The 22,957-nt window shown below is 38.3% G+C and overlaps 1 protein-coding gene across 1 annotated transcript; it reads left to right on the top strand.

Annotated features, from left to right (window-relative positions):
• Positions 1–587: 587 nt before the first annotated feature.
• LOC309717797 (sulfotransferase 2B1-like) lies at positions 588–4,590 on the top strand. Its single transcript, XM_082552651.1, has 6 exons — positions 588–812; positions 2,771–2,979; positions 3,068–3,194; positions 3,281–3,375; positions 3,756–3,936; positions 4,057–4,590. Exons 1-6 carry the CDS (start codon positions 677–679, stop codon positions 4,170–4,172), a joined length of 864 nt encoding a protein of 287 aa, XP_082408777.1. The 5' UTR covers positions 588–676; the 3' UTR covers positions 4,173–4,590.
• The last annotated feature ends 18,367 nt before the right edge of the window (positions 4,591–22,957 follow it).

Here is a 22,957-nt window from a genome sequence, read left to right as displayed (position 1 = left end):
ATTTTTTGCTAGTTCAGCTCACACGGCCCAATTTTTTTCTGTCTCTCATTTGTTGTCCCTTGAGTCCAATAAAGCTGTCATTGTTGAAAAGGCACAATGGTCACAGACACAGACATAAACACAGGCACACACACTACTTGCTTTTACGAGCTTGCTGAACAACGCTGTAGTGTTTACACTGTCGTGCTACTTTGCTGCGGTTGTGAATTCCAGTGAGTCATATCAAGCCAGGCATTATACTAACACGGAATCACTCCAACTTTATGTCAAGACACAGAAAGGGAGAACATAACTTGATGATTACAACCCAACAAAATTTCAAAACCTATGACCAGTCAGTAATGTCTGCAGCATGAGGTTGTTTATGTTTTATTTTCTTTAAGTCAGTTTTACTACATAAAGCCAAGAGTAATCGAATAAAAAGACATTATACTATTTGAGACCAACCCGTGGTCATTAGGTCTTGGCTTCAACCTCTGAAATATAAAAGCAGTTTGGAATACAAAGTTCCCTTTCAGGAAGGTATACGTACTTGGGGGAGAATGGTCCAATCATGCCAACTAGATTATTAAATAAGGAGGTGCTCAGGGAAAGGGCACTGACTACGTAACAGGAGAAAGTCTCTAACGAAGGATAGGAGAAAAGTACAGAAGACTCACTCATCCAGAGAACTGTCATGTCTGCCACTGAGTACATTAAGTACCACGGTCTCCTCCTGCCCCTGGAGGCCCACACCACGGAGAGCTTGGAGTACGCCCAAAATTTCTGTGTGGAAGACACTGATGTGTTTGCCATCACTTATCCGAAGTCAGGTATGTGTTTGTTCTCATATCTGTTGTCGCTTTTTAGCTTTTCTAGTTGTCTCTGATGGTTTTTGTTGATAAGCTTTAGTTTCCACATTTTATATATGGAGGAATTTATTCCTGTATATTTAAGAAATTTGTTTTGATGGCAGCAAAACATCTCAAAAAAGCTGAGATTTGGGCAAAAGAACACTGAAAAGGGAAGTGACACTAAAAATAATCACATGGAGGAGCATTTCAAAACTTATTTGGTTAATTAGCGACAGGTCGTCAGCAACATGACTTGGAATCAAAAGATCATCTCAGAGAGGCAGAGTTTCTCAAAAATGACGCTAGGCAGCGGTTCCTTTCTGAAAACAGCATTCACAAGTTGTGGAATGGTTTCAGAAAAATGTTCCTCAAATTAATGCCTGCATATCTGAAGGTGTGGGGGTCTGTGCTTATGGAGTGAGTGCTTGCACATCTGGAAAGGTGCCTTCAGAGCAGAAAAGTAACTTTTAGTTAAATTTTTCTGTGATTTTCTGCCTCTTTTTCTGTGATATCCTGCCTTTTTGGCCTAAAGGGACCACCCACCATTGGAGAGGAACTCCTCTAATAAGCACATCAGGGCTTAGGAGGGTAGCTCAAATAAGTCAAACGATATAGACCAAAAGCAAATATCCATTACAGAGCACATAAATGAACCGGCTTGGTCTCAGAAGGATATACAGGTTTCAGAGGAACATACACTGCCGTCCAGGCAATATCTTTTTCAGGGAAGGTCTTGCATATTTCAGCAACATAATGCTAAACCACATACTGCAGCTATTACAGCATAGTAGAAGATTCTACTTCAACTGGCTCCTTTCAGTATGGAAGAGTAGCAGCTCTACCCTGAGGCACAATCTCTAATGGAGAGACCAGCCTCCCTTCAGAGAAAGGCCATTTCTGCCAACTTTCTCAAACTTAGAGGTGCTGATTCTCATTCCCACCACTTCATACTCAGCTGTAAGACAGGACAGCAGGGGGGAAAGTGGGAATTTCTTGAAATTCAGAGATTATACATAATGTCCTTATTTATTTAAAAAACAAACTGGAGTATACTCTCTGTATCCCATTCAGAGGTTGCATGAAAATGCTATGCAGTTAAGTGAAGGCTCAACAAGTTAGCTTACTGTTTGTAATAATGCACCTTGTAGGACTGGTAGAGAGCAGACTGTGGGCTTCATGGTCAGTTTAACAGACAATGATGGTGGGAATATTATTAGTAGTCCACTCACTGAGCTTGACGTTTATAGCAGCTTCATACTCTGTAACATCTAGCATCTCTGTTGGCTAAATCCATAAACAACAGTGAATCTCAGAGCAGCAGCATACCTTAGCTGATCACAGCATGTACTCAAAGAAAAATCCTACTGGAGCTCACATTGGGAATTGTTCTTATGTGATTCTTTTCCCTATGCCCACCACTCCAACAGATCTTAGCATTCCCCCACCTACTAAATCCTAATGTAATGTTGGGCTACATAAATTTTTTCTGTTTACATGTTGATGCAAAGTCACCCATCTACAGTGCAGGCAGCAGCAACAAATGTAAGGCTGAGTTAGCTTAGCACAAAAATAGCTGGTAGAAATGTTTTTCAAAGAGCTGTTTTTTTTTATTTTTGTACTGAGGGTACATTTACATCCAGTATAAGTACACATGCTTTACGTATACTTGGTCAAAGAAGTTGAATCATCTGGACGACCCTTTCAAATTTTGATTTGTCAGACCTCTGGAAAATCTTTCACTTAAGTCTTTGTTAGATGAAGTCAGCCTCAAAGAAGACAACAGCCTTTCTGGATCTTTTTTCCCTTGCAGGGCAGGATGTTGTTTTGAAGTTGTGGTGCAATGACAAACTGTGTTCAATGGCATTGTTTCTCAGAAGGGTTCCTGAGCCCGGGCATAGTTTCCAATACAGATTGTTATTTCACTGTTATTTCTTCAGGTACAATCTGGATGCAGGAGATCCTCCCACTGGTGCTGAATGGGGGGGATCTGACCCCCATCCATACCATTCCTAACTGGGAGAGAGTCCCATGGCTAGAAGAGAAACAACTGGCATGGGTGGTGGATAAGCTGGCATCTCCACGGGCACTGGTCTCACATTTTCCATACAGCCTCATGCCCCCTTCCTTCTGTGCCTCCAAAGCAAAGGTAATGACTCTGTGTGATATTCCCAATTCATTCCTGATTATATAAGAGACTTTACACTCATTATGTTTTTGCACTCTTTCTGCTGTAGGTGATCTACGTCATGAGGAACCCAAAGGACATCATGGTGTCTTCATACTACTTCCACCAGATGGCTGGCTTCCTTGAGGATCCAGGAACCTTTGATGAGTTCATGGATAAATTTCTTGAGGGCAAAGGTCAGAGATCAAAACTGCACTTCTATTATCACCAGTAGAAGAGTGGTTGCATGTGAATGATTTGCCAATTTCTATCTTATTTGCAGTGATGTTTGGAAAATGGACAGACCACGTAAAGAGCTGGAGAAACAGTGAACTAGGAGACAGAATAATGTACATTACCTACGAAGAAATGGTTCAGGTAAAACACTTAAAAATTTTTTTGTTAACAACGTCTTCCATTGTTTTCCATGAAAGGAAAGCATAACAGATCACTGTACAGAACACTTTATCTTCGAGCATTGGGTTGTCAGTATGTCTGCAATATTCCCAATAGAAAAGGTTATTTTAACATTCTTGCTGTTAAAAAAACCCTCAAAGTTCATATTACGTTTGGACGTATAGTATTCAACTAATAAAACTCAGACTTTTTATCGTGCCAAAAATGTGAAGCTTAAATCACTCAAATCGCTGACCTTTCAAAGTATGATCTTAAAATGACTTCAGAATGAGCTTTCATTAAAAGCTAAATTTGAAAAACACACACTGTTTCACATAATATAACAACCGTGTTTCTTCCAGGACCTGCCTGCATCACTCAGGCATATCTCCGATTTTCTGGGCTGTAATCTGACTGAGGAAGTCATTCAGAAGATAGCAGAGCATTGTTCTTTCAAGAGCATGCAGAACAACAACATGTCCAACTTCAGTCTAATCCCCAAGGTGTACATGGACAGTGACAAGTCTCCTTTTCTAAGAAAAGGCGAGTTTCCATATCTTCTATCAAAAGTGTATTTTTAGATTTCTTCCCAGAATCAATTTCTTTTCTCATCAGATGTTTTTATGTTTATGTGACTCAAGCTTGACATGTTTTTGTTGTCAGGTATTGCTGGAGACTGGAAAAACCACTTCAGCTCAGAGCAACTGACCCGATTCACCTCTGTGATTTCCAAAGAGCTGGAGGGTGAGAGCTTCTCTCTGCCATGGAGCCTGGATTGACCACCATAGAGATCAGGAGTGGCAAAAATCCTGGCCTGTTATTTCAGACCAAGTAATTCATGCTAACTGAGCCAATATTCTTAAACTTATTTATGGTTTCAATATTAGGACCATGAGTAAATAGCATTAGAAGTAGCAACGTTTATTCACATGTCTTCTAATACAATTAAACCAGGATTCAGAAGCCTCACTGAGTCCATTAAAGTTCTCATGACTGGCATGCTTTAAATTAAATGGAGACTATTTATAGATACAGATAAAACTAGCTTGACAAAATATTTAGTGTATCCTGATATAAATCTGAAGCCACAAGCACTGGACATTAAAGATTGTACAATTTGTGCTGATTTACCCACAAGGAAATACTGTTGCAACATTTGAATTCCTCACAAATTAAAGTGAGATTTTTATACCTCTATACTGCTGTTTTAATTTTATTTTCCAGTTCACATAATATGCTGAAATCTGTCATTTTTTAGTAAGCACTTTTTAACTTATTTTTATCTCTAATAATTATTTACATCTTCATTATTTTAATATGTTATTTTTTGGAGGGGGGAATTGAATAACTACTTTAGATTTAACTTTAAAAAAAAAAAAAAAAAAGTAAAAAATTATAATTTGCCCAGTGAGTCTAAACTCATGCACTAAAATGTACTATGTGAATACTTAATTTCTGTTACTTTGGTATTATTTAATCATAAAATACAGGTTATCGCTTATTTGTGTGATAATGTAACAGAAATGATGCCTAGCAAGAGGAGTAAAAATATAAATCTGATGTCTGAATGTACTGAAAAATGTTGGTAAAGTCCTTCAGATTAAAAAAACCATTTTTTTTCAGGACCATTTCTTTTTAGGCTAATAAAATTGGTGTAAGAATTTATAATCTGATGTAGTCTCAGCCTTCACTGATAAATGATGGCTTTTCCACAGCCATAGCAGAGATGCTTTTATTTAGAGTTGCTCTTAATGTAAACCAGGTGTTATTACTTTAAGTGTAATATACTTAATTAAAAAATAATGCAGGGCAACTTTAAAGGAAAATGTGTTACAAGAACAGTCTAGAATCTAGATTTTAGATTTATTGTTATGTATGGTCATTCTTGGACATTTTCTTTACTGCACCCTGTGAACTCCTAGATTGCGCACTTGTTCTTTGTTTACCTCAACTTTGGACTAAATGAAGAAAAGGCTCAGTACACCTGGAACTCAGTGTAATTGGCAATCAAAAAATATAGTTAAACATTACATGAGCGATTACAGACTTTGCACCACATAGCGTGCACTTCATCTACTCATAATGCACCAGATCAGTACCAGATGAGGAGTCTCGTAATACCTGATCCAGCTCGAATTTGAGCCAAATGTGCACAAATTTTATTAGATTAGAACGTTCAGTGTTATTCAAATCATATTCCTTTTAGAAACTATTGAACAACAAAACAGTAAAATGGGAGACAACAGTGGAGAAAAGTTAGCTTTTTTAAAAGTATCTATTTTAAGATAAATGAACATATTTGTACATTTTGTTTAATTAATTAATAATTTATTCTGAAAATATATAAATTTTTAACAGCATTTATTTTAAAAACTCAAATACAAAATGAAATGTTGCTTTCATTTTACAAGTAAGAAAGGGCAAGCAACAACAAAAAACAACACAAAACTGTACATTTATTATTAAAATTTCACACAAACACACAAATAAAATGCAATTGTTCAACACTAAACAGATCAAACAGGATCTGTGCAGGATTGGATCAAGAATGATACATACACTCCTAACAATCTAGCACAATTCGACATTCCTTCAATTCCTCACATTTAAACCCATTTAAAATCTTTTCTAATATGGCATCAGACATGCCAAAGTAGAAAACAATGTGGCAGCAACTTTAGGTTAAGGCTTCTTTGGCTTTTTGGTGTTCTTTGGGACCTCCACGATCACCAGCGGAGAGCAAAACAGTCGAGTTCAGTATCTGCTGCACTTGCAGACGAGCGGTTCTTCCACACAGCTCCTGTGAAGACAAAGCATGTACCGTTTGACAAACATACCCAACATTCCAAAGTGAAGTTCATTCATTGATGGCTCTGCTGAAATGTGGAACATTGAAGAGTTAAACACATAAATGAGGTAAATACAAATTTAATACGGTTAAAATCAGACAATCGTATAAGCCACAACCACCTCACTACACAGTTATCATGGTCCTGGGTCAGTGATCGAGTGTTTTCTGTATTATTATTATTATTATTCTGTGATTTCATCATGGTTTATGATTAGTAGTGGTTTAGTTCACTTTTAATGTTAATTATGTTGTTCGCCCCTGTCAGTCGTGTCTCTCGTCATTCCTGTCCCTGTGTCCCACGTTTCCTCTGTTCTGTATCAAGTCTGTGCCTGTTGTGTGTTTCCTGTTTTACTTTGAAAGTCTGTGTCTCATGTCAGTGTTGTTTCCCTTGTCTCGTCAGGTCTAATTTCTCCCAGCATGTTTCCCTCCTGTCGCCCATTCCCTGATTACTCCAGTTTGTATTTAAGCCCTTTGTTTTCCACGCCTTGTGTTGTGTTGTGACGGCTGTGAAAGCTGCCGTTTTAAATTCATGCCTTTGTGTTCTGTGAGTCCTGCATTTAGGTCCAATCTCCTGCCTGCACATTTACACAGCACATGATATCATGACAGCAGTAGCATTTGTTAGAGGATGGAACCACAGGTACATGTAGGTGAGCTGTTTTGCTGAGCTGCTCTCCAGGACTAATCAGTTTCACTATCGGTGTCAGTATCACCAAAGATGAGTCTACCAAACAAGCCTTGTTACTTTTAAGCAAGGATAATTGAAACGTTTGCTTCATTTATGACTACCGATAAATCAGTGATGAAACTACAATAATCAAGAATTGCTGACATTTCAAATACTCGTCAGTCTAATCTAAGAAGCCCTGGGTGATTTGGCCTCAAAAGCACAAAAACAGTCCAGTACTGGACTTTATCTGTTCTTTTTTTATATGGAGTTGCCATGTGCTTTCGTAAAGTGAACTAAGAGAATAAAATACACACACATTAATGCTGTTTATGACACATTTAAAGCCATATAAACGTTGACATATATCTCCATAGATTTGTTGAATTAAGTGGTTAAATGATTTTAAAACTGTCTGTCTCTAAATAATTCCTAAAGATTTTCTCTCTTCTCTGGGACCAAACCTCGGTTTTCTCTGGCTGGCCGGCAGAGCCTGCAGGCTCATCGCCACAACCTCCTAGGGCTTCTGCAACATAGTGGCTGGGTGACCCCCTTCCAGGGCTCCCCTCTTTGTATTTGTACCCGAATACAAAGGGACAAAGACTAGACTCTGGGTTATTAGCTTACTGCAAGATAAATTAATTAATTAATAAAATAAACTACCTAATGAAAAGAGCAAATATAACAAACATGCCACCCCATGTGCAAGTGAAAGATGTGAGGGGAAGGGAGTGCAGTCCTTATTAATGATAATCTGTACCACTTGATTTCACTTAAGGTAAACAGGAACAAAGGTGCCAATCAGAGACAAGGAAATGTGGACAGGAAGTAACTAAAGCCAATTCAAGCCCAGGATCATATTAATGTGGATTCACTCCAACTTGATGTGAGGATACAGAGAGGCATAATGTTGTTGATAATGTGTTTCCTTCAAATAGCAGTTTGCAGTATTACATTGTTCATTATTGTTCATTATTTTTTCCCTTTAAGTAAAGGGAAAAAGACACAACTGGCAGTCCAGCACACATTGCTAATACCACTGAGAACATTAACTACCACACCCTCCTCCACCTCCTCCACACATTGGACAGCTCAGAGCAGCAATAAAATGTTCTGTCTGGCAGACCCTGATTCTCATTGTTTCAAATGGTTTTTGCAGCTTCACTTTTGCTGATAAACTTTATTTTTCACATTTTATATACATGTCAACGTCTCGGATAAAACAAAAATGAAATTAGCTAACAAAATTATATGATTTGCAAATCACATAAGCCCATGTTTTACAAAATATTAAGCATATCAAAAGTTTAAAATGAGGAAATGCACCATCTTATGAAAAAATAAAGTGATTTTGAATATGTTGGCAGAAGTGCTTTGACAGCTGTTTCTTTTTAGTACCTAAAAGCTATTTTTCTTCAAACTGTCAATAAGACAATTATGAGATTACATTTTATACAGCTTTCTAACTTTTTAAAAATGGTAACAGATGTTCAATAATACATTACTGAGATGTTCAGTGGTTCAAATTCAGTGGTCATGTTTTGGTTTTATGAAGATGCAACAGATGCCCATAGTTTCTACCTGAAAGCATCTCAGATGACACTGGAGGCCAGCAGTGTTACACATAAACTGGGTAGCTGAGTAAGTTTAGTTTGGTCTGTGGGTTTTGTGCTTCATTACAGGTCTTTGAAAAGAATTTAATGACATGCGAGAGAAATAGCTGTCACAGCATTATTCATGCCCTCATGATCATGGTGCAATCAGCCGCTTTTAGTTTAATATAAAAAAATTGAGATAATTAGTAATAGATTAGATACATTTTGACTGCCAGATGAAACAAAGACAGAGAGGGAGTTCTGGAACAATTAAACTCTTTACTATGTCGATATGTCAGCTACTTCAGATCAAGTATCTACTGTTAACTGACTCAAAATTCTTAGATTTAACACCCCCCCCCCCCCCCCCCCCCAAAAAAAAACCCCAACAAAAACCTGCTGCTCCAAATTATTACTAAACTTAACAATGATTTGATTCAACCAGTAGATGGCAGCCAAGTATCCTCATGAACAAAGCACAGTACCCAGCTCCTCATAAAACACAGACACAGTGGCTCATCATGATGCTTTTGTGCCCTAATATAACAGCGTGAAAAACAGTAAAATGAAAAGAAAAACAAAAGAAACAAGAAATCATTTTGCAAAATGAAACCTTTTATTAAATAAAATACCATTGTGTGTGTTTCTACTGTTTTCAATCTGTTTTCTTAAACCTTTTGTGTTTTGTTATATATATTTGTTATATTTTTTTGTGTATTTGCATATTTTGTTCTTGTTATTTGCACCTAAGGGGCCTCCACGAGCAAGGCAAAGTAAAAGAAGCCAAACTCAAGTGAGCTGAACGTGACAAAAATGTATTTTTTGCAGAACTGTGCAAACCAATTCACATGAATATATAATACTATTAATAACATTGTGCAAAAGAAGGCTTACAGAACAGAACGCAGACAAAACGAATACAACAGTTTTATATATAAATGAATAAACCAAATCCTTCCTAACTTGTATCAGCTCTATACACTAACAGATTTTGTTACAGAGAAACTCTGAGTTAAAGAGTTTCTTTTTCAAGTTTGTAATAAAAACAAAAACAACCAAACAAATTAAATATTTAACCAACAAAACCATTTTATGCATAATACTGCACATTTTCTAAATCGTGCATAACATATTACCAAGTTATTACCAGTTATAAGTTCATTAATTATCAAAAACTCAAACAACACTAGATATTGAATTTCTATTAATTTGGTTCCACAAATCAGTGCAATCTTACTAGTCATCATAAAATAGACTTAATTTCTGTTCCTGTTTATTTAATAAATCTATTTTTATTCTTTGGTGTAAATGCTAAAGAATAAAAATAGAGTTTGATATAAATATATACTTGTGTGTATTTTTTAAACAAATCAACATAAATTATCTTCTCTTTATAACTTAATTTCATACCACTGCCACTCTAACTGTCCCATGCAGCCTGTGGGTTGTTTGCAGTACGTGGGCGCATACACGTTCAGCATCTTCGCCACATGATGGGCCCTCTTCCTGACTAAACCAAAACTAATAGTATGTTCATATTTGTAACTTTTTCATTTTGGCCTACGTTTTGTTTTTCCGTTGGCATAAAACACGATGGAGCCACTCCAGTTATGTCCTGCATTATCCATTGGAAGGAACATTTAATTTGTCAAGTTTTCATCAGTGACTATCATTTAAGAATTAACTTAAAATACATTTATCCATTACGCTCAAGATTTCTAAGTTTATTTTCTGATATTTATTTTTGTGAGACGTTTTTTCCCTCTGTATCTGCTAAATGCAAACATAGACTTTAGCAATCATTGACTCAAACTACTAAATTACTTTAAAAAAAATGTTGATGCACTCTCCTTAATTATTGCCTATTGTCCTTCAGTTTTTTCTGATGTTTCTTTTTTTACATAGTTAAAGTTAAGTTAAAGTAGTTTCTGGAACAGCTTCTCTGCATGTGCCTCTCCCCAGAGTTCTGACACTATTTCAATTACATGGTGGCCTTTTGTCCCCAGGGGAAGAATTGGGTGTGTGTGGATCTCAAAAAGTAAATGATGTGCTCTAGGACACCCACCTCGCTGCCGCCTTGTACCCGCTGGTCCTGCCCTGGGCTGCCCACAGGATGCTATCCTGCTTTGATGCTCTCATCATACACACACACACAGCATACAGTACACAAGATAACTAATAGTCCCTTAGAAGATCCTGTAATCTTAATAAAGTTTGCGACAAGCAGCCAGCATAGTCTTCCTTAGTGTGTTGACTTCCATCACCCAGAGCACTGTTCACACCAATCAAATGATTTTGCATTAAAGGTGTTTTTGACCAGCCTAAAAATGACAAAACTGTTTTTGTCCAAAAATAATTTGGACAAAGTTGCTTTGAAATAACATCTAGCAGAAACAATTAACTGGAATAGATGTAAACGTGAGCCTGTGATGTGGGCCTTGTGATGGCTAAGCGGTACTTAGCCATCACAAGGCCCCCCCCCCCCCCTCCCCCGCCCCGTTAAACAAGTGGTTGTCTACAAAAATATCCTGCTGTTGTCTTTATAAGACACATGCCGCCAGCCCTCCCTAGGGTCATATAGCCTGCTGTAGACATCTGCAGATAGACCAGTGATAGCATACAGTGCATCTAAGCATCCGCCCAGTCTGTATGACCCAGTCCCAGCAAGGCCAATAAACTGTCACTGTTGCGTGTTGTGTGGCATATGTTACAGGCCGCTATCATTCATCACAAATACAAAGTGGGTGTTTCTCCATAGCTCCATTTTTATTAATTTAGAGCTTATGTGCATTTGATGCTTGAGACTGTTCATGCGCTCTCTGGTTTTTATACCTAATGCTTGCATCTCGCTTACACTTATCTGTCTGTGCTCTCCTTTATTGCCTTTCCCTTCACCCCTACACCAATCACAGCACTGCCTGTCACTGAGTCTGACTCTCCCAGAGGTCTCCTCGTGTTAAAAAGGGATTCTTCCTTCCCACAGTCGCCAAGTGCTTGTTTATAGCTAATTGTTGGATTGCAACGATTTTCTCGCTAACATTGTACGGTATATACCTTATGACAAAAACCACCCTGAATTTGACTGTTATTGTGAACTGCTGGCATATAAATACGATTGAATTTCACTCAGTTATCTACATATTTCTTCTCTGTTCCTCTGTTGCCACTGTTAAAACAGCACTCCTCTATCTCAGACATCTGGTCATAAACTCATAAACAGGTAGTTAGCATTTGCAGATATATGAAAACTTAAATTTCACAGACACACACACACACTCACATAGACGAACATACTCCTCAGTCACGCCCCACCCAGGGTGTCTGCACAGTTCCGGGCCGTGGGGCAATTAGGAATAATGGCAGGAAGCTAGTTAGTGTTATCTCATGTCACGGCGGCCTCCACTGGCACTGAAAGACCCGGGACCGGTCACGTAGAGACACGGACAGTCAGACAGGGAGCCTGGACAGAAAGAGTAGGAGGAAGAGGAGGCGGAACTGTAAGAGAGCCCTTGGGCAAATGGCCTAAAAGGACACCAATATTATTATTATCATCCACTGGGCTGTATGTTAAATTAGAAGTCACACTTGAAAAAACCAAGTGTTGTCCCAAAGAGTCTTCTAATGTGAAGATAAAATTTAAAATCCACACGTTCACATATCAATAAGCTCATAGTCCAGCGCAAAGGGTTCCAGAAATTTGGCAAAAGTGACCTAATGTCTCATCTATGTGCCACTGCTTCGTCTGCAGTGTGGCTCCTGGCTGCAGTTAAGATGTCTTTCTATTGTTTCAGCAGCACGTTCCATTTCCTGTATGCATGACACTGTGCACATGCCTAGGACTACGTGGGTGTGTTTTGATGGGGGGCGACAGGGATGACGGTAGGAGTAACGCTGAAAAAACGTAAGAGGATGTGGTCAGGGAGGTCCAAAAAAGACTAAAGAAAATAAACAAAAAAATCCCTGAATGAGGCTCAGGCACAACAAACAGTCACGTTCACCAGCTTCAGGTCACATCGTCAGACTGGCAGGCACACAGTGCTTGGAGAAGTCATGCTTCTGCAAGATATGTGTCAAGATCTGGGATCTGGCATTAATGTGGTATGGATTAATAAATTAGCAATGCTATGAGTGGGCTGTTGCTGAGAAGAAACATGCTGACGACATAAAGACAATTTTTAAAAATCCTATGAAAGTAATTTTGACAAATATGCCTTGTCTATGTGAATCCATAGTCTGTGTTCCACTACAGATTTTATCAGAAGGTTTATCGATGCTGACACTGGCCTGTTGTTGTGGACACAAATCTGTTGTGCGGAGTGAACTTTCATATCTCTTTGCGGCAATCTGTACTGAGTTTACTATGTATGAAAGTGTGGGGAATAAAGTGAGCTTACCGAATGTGTTTATTTGTCAGATCTTCTCTTTTCCCTTTTATCGTCGCACCATTTCAACAAAAGAAAAGGCCTCTGTCAATAGAAGAGGCCGAGATAAGACCGCAAAATACCCCAACAAACGATTTACAGTAATGCCGCATGTTACGTGCCAGTTTGCAAACACTGTCTTTAAAGTACATGAAGGTCACTGTTGCCACTATAATGAACTTCCTACGTATAAATCTGTCGTGTTTGTGCTGATTGTTGCTAATCTGCAATAATCTAAGTGGGATGACTTTCCAAACCTTCAGTGAAGCCTGTGCTCGCAAGTTCCCGACTGTATAAAGATCCGCTCTTTATTTTTTCTCACTCTGTCCAGATCAGAGCTTAAAAAGCAGTTGTTTGTCAGAAAGCATCCTTAACGGAAACCCTAGTAAAATATCAGCCACTGCCAAAGCGCACTGTTTGGACATGTGTTCATTCACTCATGTAATGGCAAAAAAATAAACTATAAGACAAATAAACAGGCCTCTATTTTGGTAAAGTTTGTATTTGAGTTAAGAAACTGGGCTGGAATTGAAAACTTCCCACCAATTAACAATGTCAGCGTTTGGGTTATTTATTGTTTTATAAGCAAACTTTTTTTTCCCCCCAAATGGCCAAATGATTAAATTTGAATGACCTCAGAATAAATGTGTGATTGAAATTCATCCAATGGCCAAGGCCAAACTGAGCCCAATGCTTACGCTGCTGCGGAAGCTGCTTGTAGATAGGTATGTCCCTCTGTTTGTGTGCAAAAATAGCTGATTAGACTAAAGATGTTTAATTTTAGATGAACTGTCTTCAGAGCAGCCTACCATCTGTCTTCCTTCTATTGTTGTGGCTGATTGTATTTTGAATTTCAGTGACGTACAGTAGCATCGGCAGGCTCAGCTATAGTAAAACTAATTCCAGGGGAGTGGCTCCCAATCACAGACTGATGATGGATTGTGTGAGTGAGGAAGAATAGTGAATTTCTGAATAATAACAATGCTAAATACTTTTCACTCGTTTGAAAGCATGCCTGATATGCTGACTTCTTTAAGAAGAAAATATCTTGATGTTCTATCAGGAAACAGCTCTATTTTTAAGTTAAAATAAACAAAATGTAAAATGATGTAACTTCAATGCTCTGATGTTGGGTTTTTAAAAAAAAAATCACAGCAAGGAAACTTCACCGACTCATCTGCAGCTGGATCTGCCAGAGTGGGTCTGGATGTTCTCGATGTTCAGATGAAAGCTCTGGTGAGAGACTTTATGGCGACATCCAAGATTGTTTAGACTGTGGGGCTGTTTGATGAGCGACATGGCTTTGGCTGAAAAACCATTTCTTACAGTACTTTGTTTAGTCAATACATTTTAAGAAAAACATCTAAATATTTCCTGTTGCCCCCCTGGGGTCACTGGAGTGTAACTATAGTGCTTTACCTCTGACCCAAATCTTTCGTGATATCACATCTCATCAGAGAAAACCAAGCAATCAAATATTAGAAGGTCATGAGTATCACCTGTCTTTGTCCTCTGTGTATTCACTATGAGTTTCCTGTATGGCAAAAGAGGTCAGGAAGAGAGGAGCACCGAGCAGGAAACTGTGTGGGTGTGTTACTCCCATTACGACCTGGAGAAATGTGGAGGTGCAGGGTCGCACAAGATGCTGGATGAGTTCAGAATAGCCACACACAATGCACGTAAAAGTGGTATACACACAGACAGCCCACTGCGGTGTTTGTTTATTAGGTATTTATGTGACAACAATGGCTGGTGTAAACAGGGTGTCATGACCTCAGGGCATCTTTCTGTCTGTATTTCTGTGTATAAATACACTTTGTATAAATTTAGCAAGACGCTGCAATACTATCACTATCACTTCTTTTGTTTAGAGCCCGGTCCAGCGTTATTTTAGTAACAATGGCTGTGTCGCAATTCAGGGTCTGGATCCTTTGGAGGCCGCATTTGAAGGCCGATTATTTCACAGCGATGCGATGAAGGCGGTCCAAATTGGAAGGTTGCTCCAAATGTGGCCGACAAATGCATCCTTCATTGCCCGAATTTGAAGGATGGGTTGGGTGTCCTCCGTGGTTTGAACACCCGGTCAGCTATCGACCTGACTGGGTGGTCAAGGCTCACTAGAGCCGGCGAGAACAGCGAACTCCTGGCACATCATTTTCAAACCCTGCGCGGTCTTTATCTACTCAGGTTATAGATAAGTCACTTAGAACTTAAAAAATGTCATTGTTTGGCTTTTTTAAGTGTTTTATGAGTAAATTGGTTTGGCTGAGATTAAAGTTATAGTTTTTACACAGCTGAATAGACGTCAAACAGAAAACTGATTAAACAGAAGTGTGAGATGGTCGAGAATTTGCTCCAATGTCCTGTTACATTGGGGCAAAAAAGTATTTAGTCAGCCACCGATTGTGCAAGTTCCCCCACCTAAAATGATGACAGAGGTCAGTAATTTGCACCAGAGGTACACTTCAACTGTGAGAGACAGAATGTGAAAAAAAAATCCATGAATCCACATGGTAGGATTTGTAAAGAATTTATTCGTAAATCAGGGTGGAAAATAAGTATTTGGTCAATAACAAAAATACAACTCAATACTTTGTAACATAACCTTTGTTGGCAATAACAGAGGTCAAACGTTTACTATAGGTCTTTACCAGGTTTGCACACACAGTAGCTGGTATTTTGGCCCATTCCTCCATGCAGATCTTCTCGAGAGCAGTGATGTTTTGGGGCTGTCGCCGAGCAACACGGACTTTCAACTCCCGCCACAGATTTTCTATGGGGTTGAGGTCTGGAGACTGGCTAGGCCACTCCAGGACTTTCAAATGCTTCTTACGGAGCCACTCCTTTGTTGCCCGGGCGGTGTGTTTTGGATCATTGTCATGTTGGAAGACCCAGCCTCGTTTCATCTTCAAAGTTCTCACTGATGGAAGGAGGTTTTGGCTCAAAATCTCACGATACATGGCCCCATTCATTCTGTCCTTAACACGGAGCAGTCGTCCTGTCCCCTTGGCAGAAAAACAGCCCCATAGCATGATGTTTCCACCCCCATGCTTCACAGTAGGTATGGTGTTCTTGGGATGCAACTCAGTATTCTGCTTCCTCCAAACACGACGAGTTGAGTTTATACCAAAAAGTTCTACTTTGGTTTCATCTGACCACATGACATTCTCCCAATCCTCTGCTGTATCATCCATGTGCTCTCTGGCAAACTTCAGACGGGCCTGGACATGCGCTGGCTTCAGCAGCGGGACACGTCTGGCACTGCAGGATTTGATTCCCTGCCGTTGTAGTGTGTTACTGATGGTGACCTTTGTTACTTTGGTCCCAGCTCTCTGCAGGTCATTCACCAGGTCCCCCCGTGTGGTTCTGGGATCTTTGCTCACCGTTCTCATGATCATTTTGACCCCACGGGATGAGATCTTGCGTGGAGCCCCAGATCGAGGGAGATTATCAGTGGTCTTGTATGTCTTCCATTTTCTGATGATTGCTCCCAAAGTTGATTTTTTTCACACCAAGCTGCTTGCCTATTGTAGATTCACTCTTCCCAGTCTGGTGCAGGTCTACAATACTTTTCCTGGTGTCCTTCGAAAGCTCTTTGGTCTTGGCCATGGCGGAGTTTGGAGTCTGACTGTTTGAGGCTGTGGACAGGTGTCTTTCATACAGATGATGAGTTCAAACAGGTGCCATTCATACAGGTAACGAGTGGGGGACAGAAAAGCTTCTTACAGAAGACGTTACAGGTCTGTGAGAGCCAGAGATTTTCCTTGTTTGAGGTGACCAAATACTTATTTTCCACCCTGATTTACGAATAAATTCTTTACAAATCCTACCATGTGAATTCATGGATTTTTTTTTCACATTCTGTCTCTCACAGTTGAAGTGTACCTCTGGTGCAAATTACTGACCTCTGTCATCATTTTAGGTGGGGGAACTTGCACAATCGGTGGCTGACTAAATACTTTTTTGCCCCACTGTATATTTTAGATAGCAACGAGCAGACGGCTGAGTTTATTAAACTCCACCGAGACAGCAGTGACGCGAATCTGAAGCCTAGACCGTCCAATTTCACAGCGTTGCACAGCCTCTGGATGCAGCCCCTGCATTGAGACACAGCTAATGACTATCTTACAGACATGACTGCAGACCACGGCATTTTTGCACCTCATACATTTAACTACGGGACAAGCAGAAAAAAAAAATCTTCCAAAATTTAACTCTTAAACTGGTGGCAGGCATTTTTTCCCACTTAGATAGAGTCTTGTATTAGTTACAATGTTTTCTTTTTTGTTCAAGTTTTCTGTTTCATCCCTTTCGCTTGCCCTTTTCCATGGTTTTCTTCCTTCTCTTCTCTTTCACTGCACCGATCACCTATTTCAATATGCAGTCACAAACAACGATTTTTACACATCTGCACGGCATAATCGTGCACTCAGCATCAGCACATCCACTACAGCCGCACAGCGCATACAGACATATAGGACCCACACGCACAAGCGCCTACACACTCGCTCATACAAATTAATATGCATACACATAATCAGACTTATGGAGCCTCTTGCCACATATTTTTTAAAACTTGACTGATAGATAGTAGTGCCTTTTTCCACACTCACTACACATACACAACTATGGAATATCACATGGAATATGCATGGAGCTTGCTCCAGAGAACAGAGGTTAAAGATATGTAACCAGCTTAAAAAACTGCAGGCAGATGTACTCATAGACTGTCACAGCTACAGATGAACTTAAAACACCCGAGTTTCCTAATGTGTTCTCTGCCTGCTATAACTCTAGACAAAGGGGAGTAGCATTTTAATACACAAAAATATTAATGTTACATACTCACAGTTATAAATCCAGAGGGCAGATTTCTAATCATTAAATTATCTGCACTTAACAAAACGTTTTGTATTGTGAGTACATATACTGGTATATAAACTGTTTAAAATCTACAGTTCTTTCAATTAATTGCTTCTTTTGTTATTCTTCTTCTTCTACCCAACTGCAATCTGGAAATGTTAAATATTCCTCCTAGGCTTGCAGATGTAACTGCATTAAATCACATCCCACTTTTAAGGAAAGTAGAAGATGATCTAGATCAGGGGTGTCAAACTCAAATACACAGTGGGCCAAAATTCAGAACTGGAACAAAGTCGCAGGCTAACGTTAATATTTATTGGGAAAAAAATCGTCCTCTAGATATAAGAATGAATCTTTTCTTATGGACTCAAACAAGTTTTGCTGAAAAACTGAATATGGAACGAGCAAAGCTTAAAACTAAACAATATATATATTAGCTGTATAATACCAGTAGGCCAGCTCTAATAGTAATTTGGTATGGCTTTGCCAAATTTGGCCCGTGGGCCAGAGTTTGACACCTATGGCCTAGATGGAAGTCTCTACCCATATCACTCATGGGAAGAGTCGCTTCAAAACAAATGAGGGTTTTGCCAAGAATCAATTATTTATTCTCAATGATCCCGCGTAAACCATCTCCTGACTGTTTTAGATCTCTGGAATTTTCCATTTCTAAATTCCTTGGGAAGATAAGCTCTTAAAAAACCCTACAAAGGACCAAGGATAGAGGAGGACTAGATCTGCCTAACTTTCGCCACCACTTCTTAGCCAACAGGCTACAAATTCATCTCAGGAAGGTTAAAATACACTTTCTTAGATGAGCCCTGGCTAGATGTAGAACAGCCATTATGCAATTATATAGAGCAGGGCTCTCAAACTCACAGCCCGTGGGCCACTTGTGTCCCACGTTGTACATTAACGTCAACAAATATAATGCAATTTGGTCCTTACTTTACTTTTTTTGTTGGGGAGGATTTGATTGTTGTTGAGTGCAATGCTAAAATGCGTTCTTTAAAAAGCAAAAAATGATTTAATATGCAGGCAATATGAGCAGAGAGTACAAACATGTTGAGGGATTGGCTGTGTTAGTTCAGTGAGAGAGTTATTTGTAAAGAAAACTTTTCTTTCACCAGCAGTCAAAAACTAATGTGTACACTTTAGTACGCAGGCTTCAAACTACCAAAACTCTCCTTTAAAGAGGACAAAGTCAACGTCTCAAACCTGTCAAAGACAGTATAGCAAGGAACACAGACTGAGGGGCCATGAGCAGAAGGAGAGATTTGAACCCTAGTGGAGAAACCTTCTCATTAAAAAGTGTAAAAGAAACTTTCACAGGCTGCAGGGGAGGGCTCAATACAGTCAGTCTGCGATGCACTAAGAACAGAGTCAATGATCTGAACTAAAACACCCGGATTGTGACACTTAAACCTCACTCGCATCTGACAGCTTGGGTCATGTCGTTCAGCCAGGGCTCAGATTTAGTTTTTTATGCAGCTCAGCTCTTTAGTCTGGCCGCATAAAAACTCTATAATTCGTTATTATAGATGTGCTGAAAGCTCCCTGAAAAGCCTTCAGTTGATCCAAAATGCAGCAGCAAGAGAACTGACAGGGTCTAGAAAGAGAGAGACCATTCATCCTCCCATGATGCACTGTGTGTGTTTCGTCTTCACTCACCTTTTTTCACTCACTCTGGATTTATACACCTCTCTACAATGAAGTATTAGTTATTATTAATCTCTGGTTCTCTTCCAATGTGTTTCTTTGTTAAACAATTTATATAAAATATAAATTTAAAAAAAAAGTCCGAATTTCATGCCCATGTTTTATTTACAGTAGAACATAGAACGTATATCAAATGTTTTAAATGGGACTGGGGCATTTTGAATTTAATGGCAGCAACATGTCTGAAAAAATTTGCGATGGGAGCAATAAAAAGCTGACAGTATAGGGGGTACTCAAAAGAAACATATGGTTATTATGTTGGTAACAGATCAGTAACATGATAAAGATAAAAAAAAAAGGGCAAATAATCACCAATCTGCTAAAATATGCATCTGCAAATTATGAAATCATTTCAGAATAATGTTGCTCAATGTAAAATTGTGAAGACTTTGATTACCTCATCTATAGTACATAATATCACAATGCAGCATGCAGCACACAATAAACTCAATTAAGACAACACATACTCAGACAGCTTGATGGATTCGGTCTGTACTTAATGTCTACCGTTGCGCACATACACAGACACATGTACACAAGCCTTTGCAATGTCGTACGTGCACTGGCTAAGCATCCGTTATCATCTGTGTGCAAGCACTAAGTACTTCCTGCATCGTGATGTTAGAGAACAACAATACTGTGACCGCATGAATAGATTTCTTGGCAATGATAACACGATTCCTCCTCATTATATTTTCTATTAATATTTTTGTCTGGAACTTTTAATTCACCCGTGTCTGCAATATAGTTTTTATAAAGAACAAATTTGCATAAATCCTGAGAATCTGGAGTCATTTATGTAGTCTGATCTGATCAGAGATGAATGAAACTCGGATGGAGCAATGTGTGTTAGGAATGAAAAACTGTCCTCTGGGATTTGGAAAATTATTTATCCGTTACATCGCTCCATTGCACAGTTTTTCATATGTTCATAATCTGCCAAATTCTTTTGTTGTACTTGCCTCACTTTTCCATTCTTCAAACTGGAACGAAAACTTTTGCCTTTTTTCGAGACTCTGAACATTTGGAAACTGTTTAAACTTTTAAAAAGTTGAACTTAAAAATGTATCTAAGTAGCTTTTTAAAAACAATACAAAAAACATGAGCCAGGATTTTCAGCATAATGAAGACACTTGAGGACAAGCACATACTCACAGCGGTCTGTTTTGTTCACACAAAGGGGAGAGCGAGGGTGGGCCTCTCCTCAGTCACAAGAGCCTTGCTGTCTCTCACTCCTTCCTGCCTGTCTCGTCCTCATGTCTTCAGCTGCTCTTGTTCCTGTCAGTCTGTACATGTTCGTGTATGCAATTCTTTTGTGTATTATCTGTCCTTAGACACATTTAAGGTCCTCTGTGTCTTTGACACTGAAACATGTTTTTTTAATAAGGTCTTTTTATCTTAAAAGATACATAAAAATATATACTTCTACACTTCTAAATTTCTTCAAATCTAACTTTGCTTACCTGGTTAACTTTAACGTACAACTTAAAACTAGCTAAAAGAGATCTTGGGATGTTATGTTGAATTTTTCTTTTCTTTTTTTTTACAGACTTACCTGCTTTTAAAGGTTTTGTTAAAATGTTTGTTCTTCTGTGAAAACGAAGACAAACAGCAAGTTTCCAACTCATCTTTCTTTATGTCTCAGACTCCAACAAAGAAGGAGAATTTAGGTTTTTTTTGCTTTGTTTTTTAATCAGCATAGTTTAAAAAAAAATTATTATTCTTTACTATTTTAAGTCTATATGTCTACCATTTTAACTTATGTGTAGCCTTTAAACACATGAATTGAACATGAAAGAAGAGTTGTTTTTATTTGTATAGCAAATATTTGTTATATTCTGATCCACCAGAAAACCCCTTTAGCATCATTTTCTTACCTGAAAAGCCAACAAAGGAGACATGTTGGCCCATTGCGTGACCCCAAAGCCAAAGACAGTTCACATCCTGGAATCAGTTTTTCTTTTACACTTTTTAGAATTTTATTTCATTTTTTTGTGGTTGGGTTTAAGGATGGATGCGTCCTTCTAGATTTGGAAGACAAATTAGGCTTCTGTTATGTACATAAGAAAAACAAATCATAAGCCATTATAAAATTTGATTTGTTCAGCTCAACCAAAGGTGCTTTTTTTGTTGGATGTTTTAGCTATCATGCTATGCTTGGCACCACCTGGTTGCTGATACTCTGGAACCTGAAAAAGCAGATTATACAGAAGGAATATTGTTTAATAAAGTCTTAAATATTTTGTTAAAGATGATCATACTGTCATTATTGGAATATTTACTGAATTTCAGATAAGAGATAAATGAATCTAAACAACTTCCAAAATCTGGCTTGCATTCTTTTCAATAGTCCTAAAGTATAATAATTAGTATAAAGTATAATAATTAGTATAAAGTATAATAATTTAATCAATTTCAATATACTTCTCCCCTTGATGTTAGAAAAACCCCCAAAACAAAACAAATGGATTCCACCATCGACAATATGGTACACAGCTTTACTTAGTTTCAGTATATTTTGTTTGAGTATATTAACTGGATTTAGTCTGTTTTTGAGCATTTGCTTGTGAATTTGCATGTATGTCAGAGACAGTTTGGCTATAAATATATGTAGTTATAAATATAAGCGTAATGTTGAGGTTTTGGCACCAACAGCTGGAACAATTGTTCTCAATTTGTTTATTTATTGGCTACAAGGACAAAACAGAGGACGTGGACACCGTTACCATGCTGTGTGTGTGTGTGTGTGTATATTTGTGTGTTTGTGGATGGTGTGTCTTCATCGAAGAATGTTGTCTTGGGTAAATAAATGGCACATAGAAAGTACGATAGAGTTTTTATCTGGGAACGCTGTGTTACCGGATGTTAAATCTGTTTGTTTCCCACTAATCTCTGCAAAATGTTCCAAATGGAAATAAATTTTACACATTCTGCCAAGTCCTTCTTGGTCTTGTTAAACAGAGAGTTATTAATATAAGTACAATTTTGAGTTTTTGACAAAATCACCTGTTGTTCTAAGTTTATTTGTTTATTTGCCACAAGATCAAAAAGAGGGGTTGCAAAAATTCTTAGATGTCAACAGTGTTAGAGTTAATATTAAAAAATACTGTCTTGGGTTAATGTATAACTCACAGGCAAGAAATAAAGCTCTTGGATAATGTAATGTGTAACAGTTTATGGCCACTAGATAGCCCCAAAAAATGCTGCTGAGACCAACAAATGGAAAAAAAAAATGAGACAAACATATATATGTTCACTATTTATTGATTAGTCAGTCTCTCTGTTCAGGTAACATATATGTTTATGTATTTAAAGCTGTTATATTGAAACTTTCCTTTAGAAAAAAAACAAAATAAAAACAATGTGATATTTAGGGAGGTATGTAAACTAATGTCGTCTTTGCAAGTAATGTACTCTCAAAATTCATACTCACATTTACTTATGCTTA

Source organism: Aulonocara stuartgranti, assembly GCF_965226115.1.
Source record: "Aulonocara stuartgranti genome assembly, chromosome: 11".
In the NCBI taxonomy this organism is placed as follows: domain Eukaryota; kingdom Metazoa; phylum Chordata; class Actinopteri; order Cichliformes; family Cichlidae; genus Aulonocara; species Aulonocara stuartgranti.
The sequence above is the reverse complement of the archived record's forward strand: the minus strand, read 5'-3'. Positions and strand labels throughout refer to the sequence as shown.

What these genes read in the sequence shown, in the direction of transcription:
- LOC309717797 (XM_082552651.1), top strand. Translation starts at nt 677, where the DNA reads ATGTCTGCCACTGAGTACATTAAGTACCACGGTCTCCTCCTGCCCCTG. An exon ending in CATCACTTATCCGAAGTCAG is followed by an intron (nt 813 to 2,770) that starts GTATGTGTTTGT and finishes TTATTTCTTCAG; the next exon opens with GTACAATCTGGATGCAGGAG. An exon ending in TCTGTGCCTCCAAAGCAAAG is followed by an intron (nt 2,980 to 3,067) that starts GTAATGACTCTG and finishes TTTCTGCTGTAG; the next exon opens with GTGATCTACGTCATGAGGAA.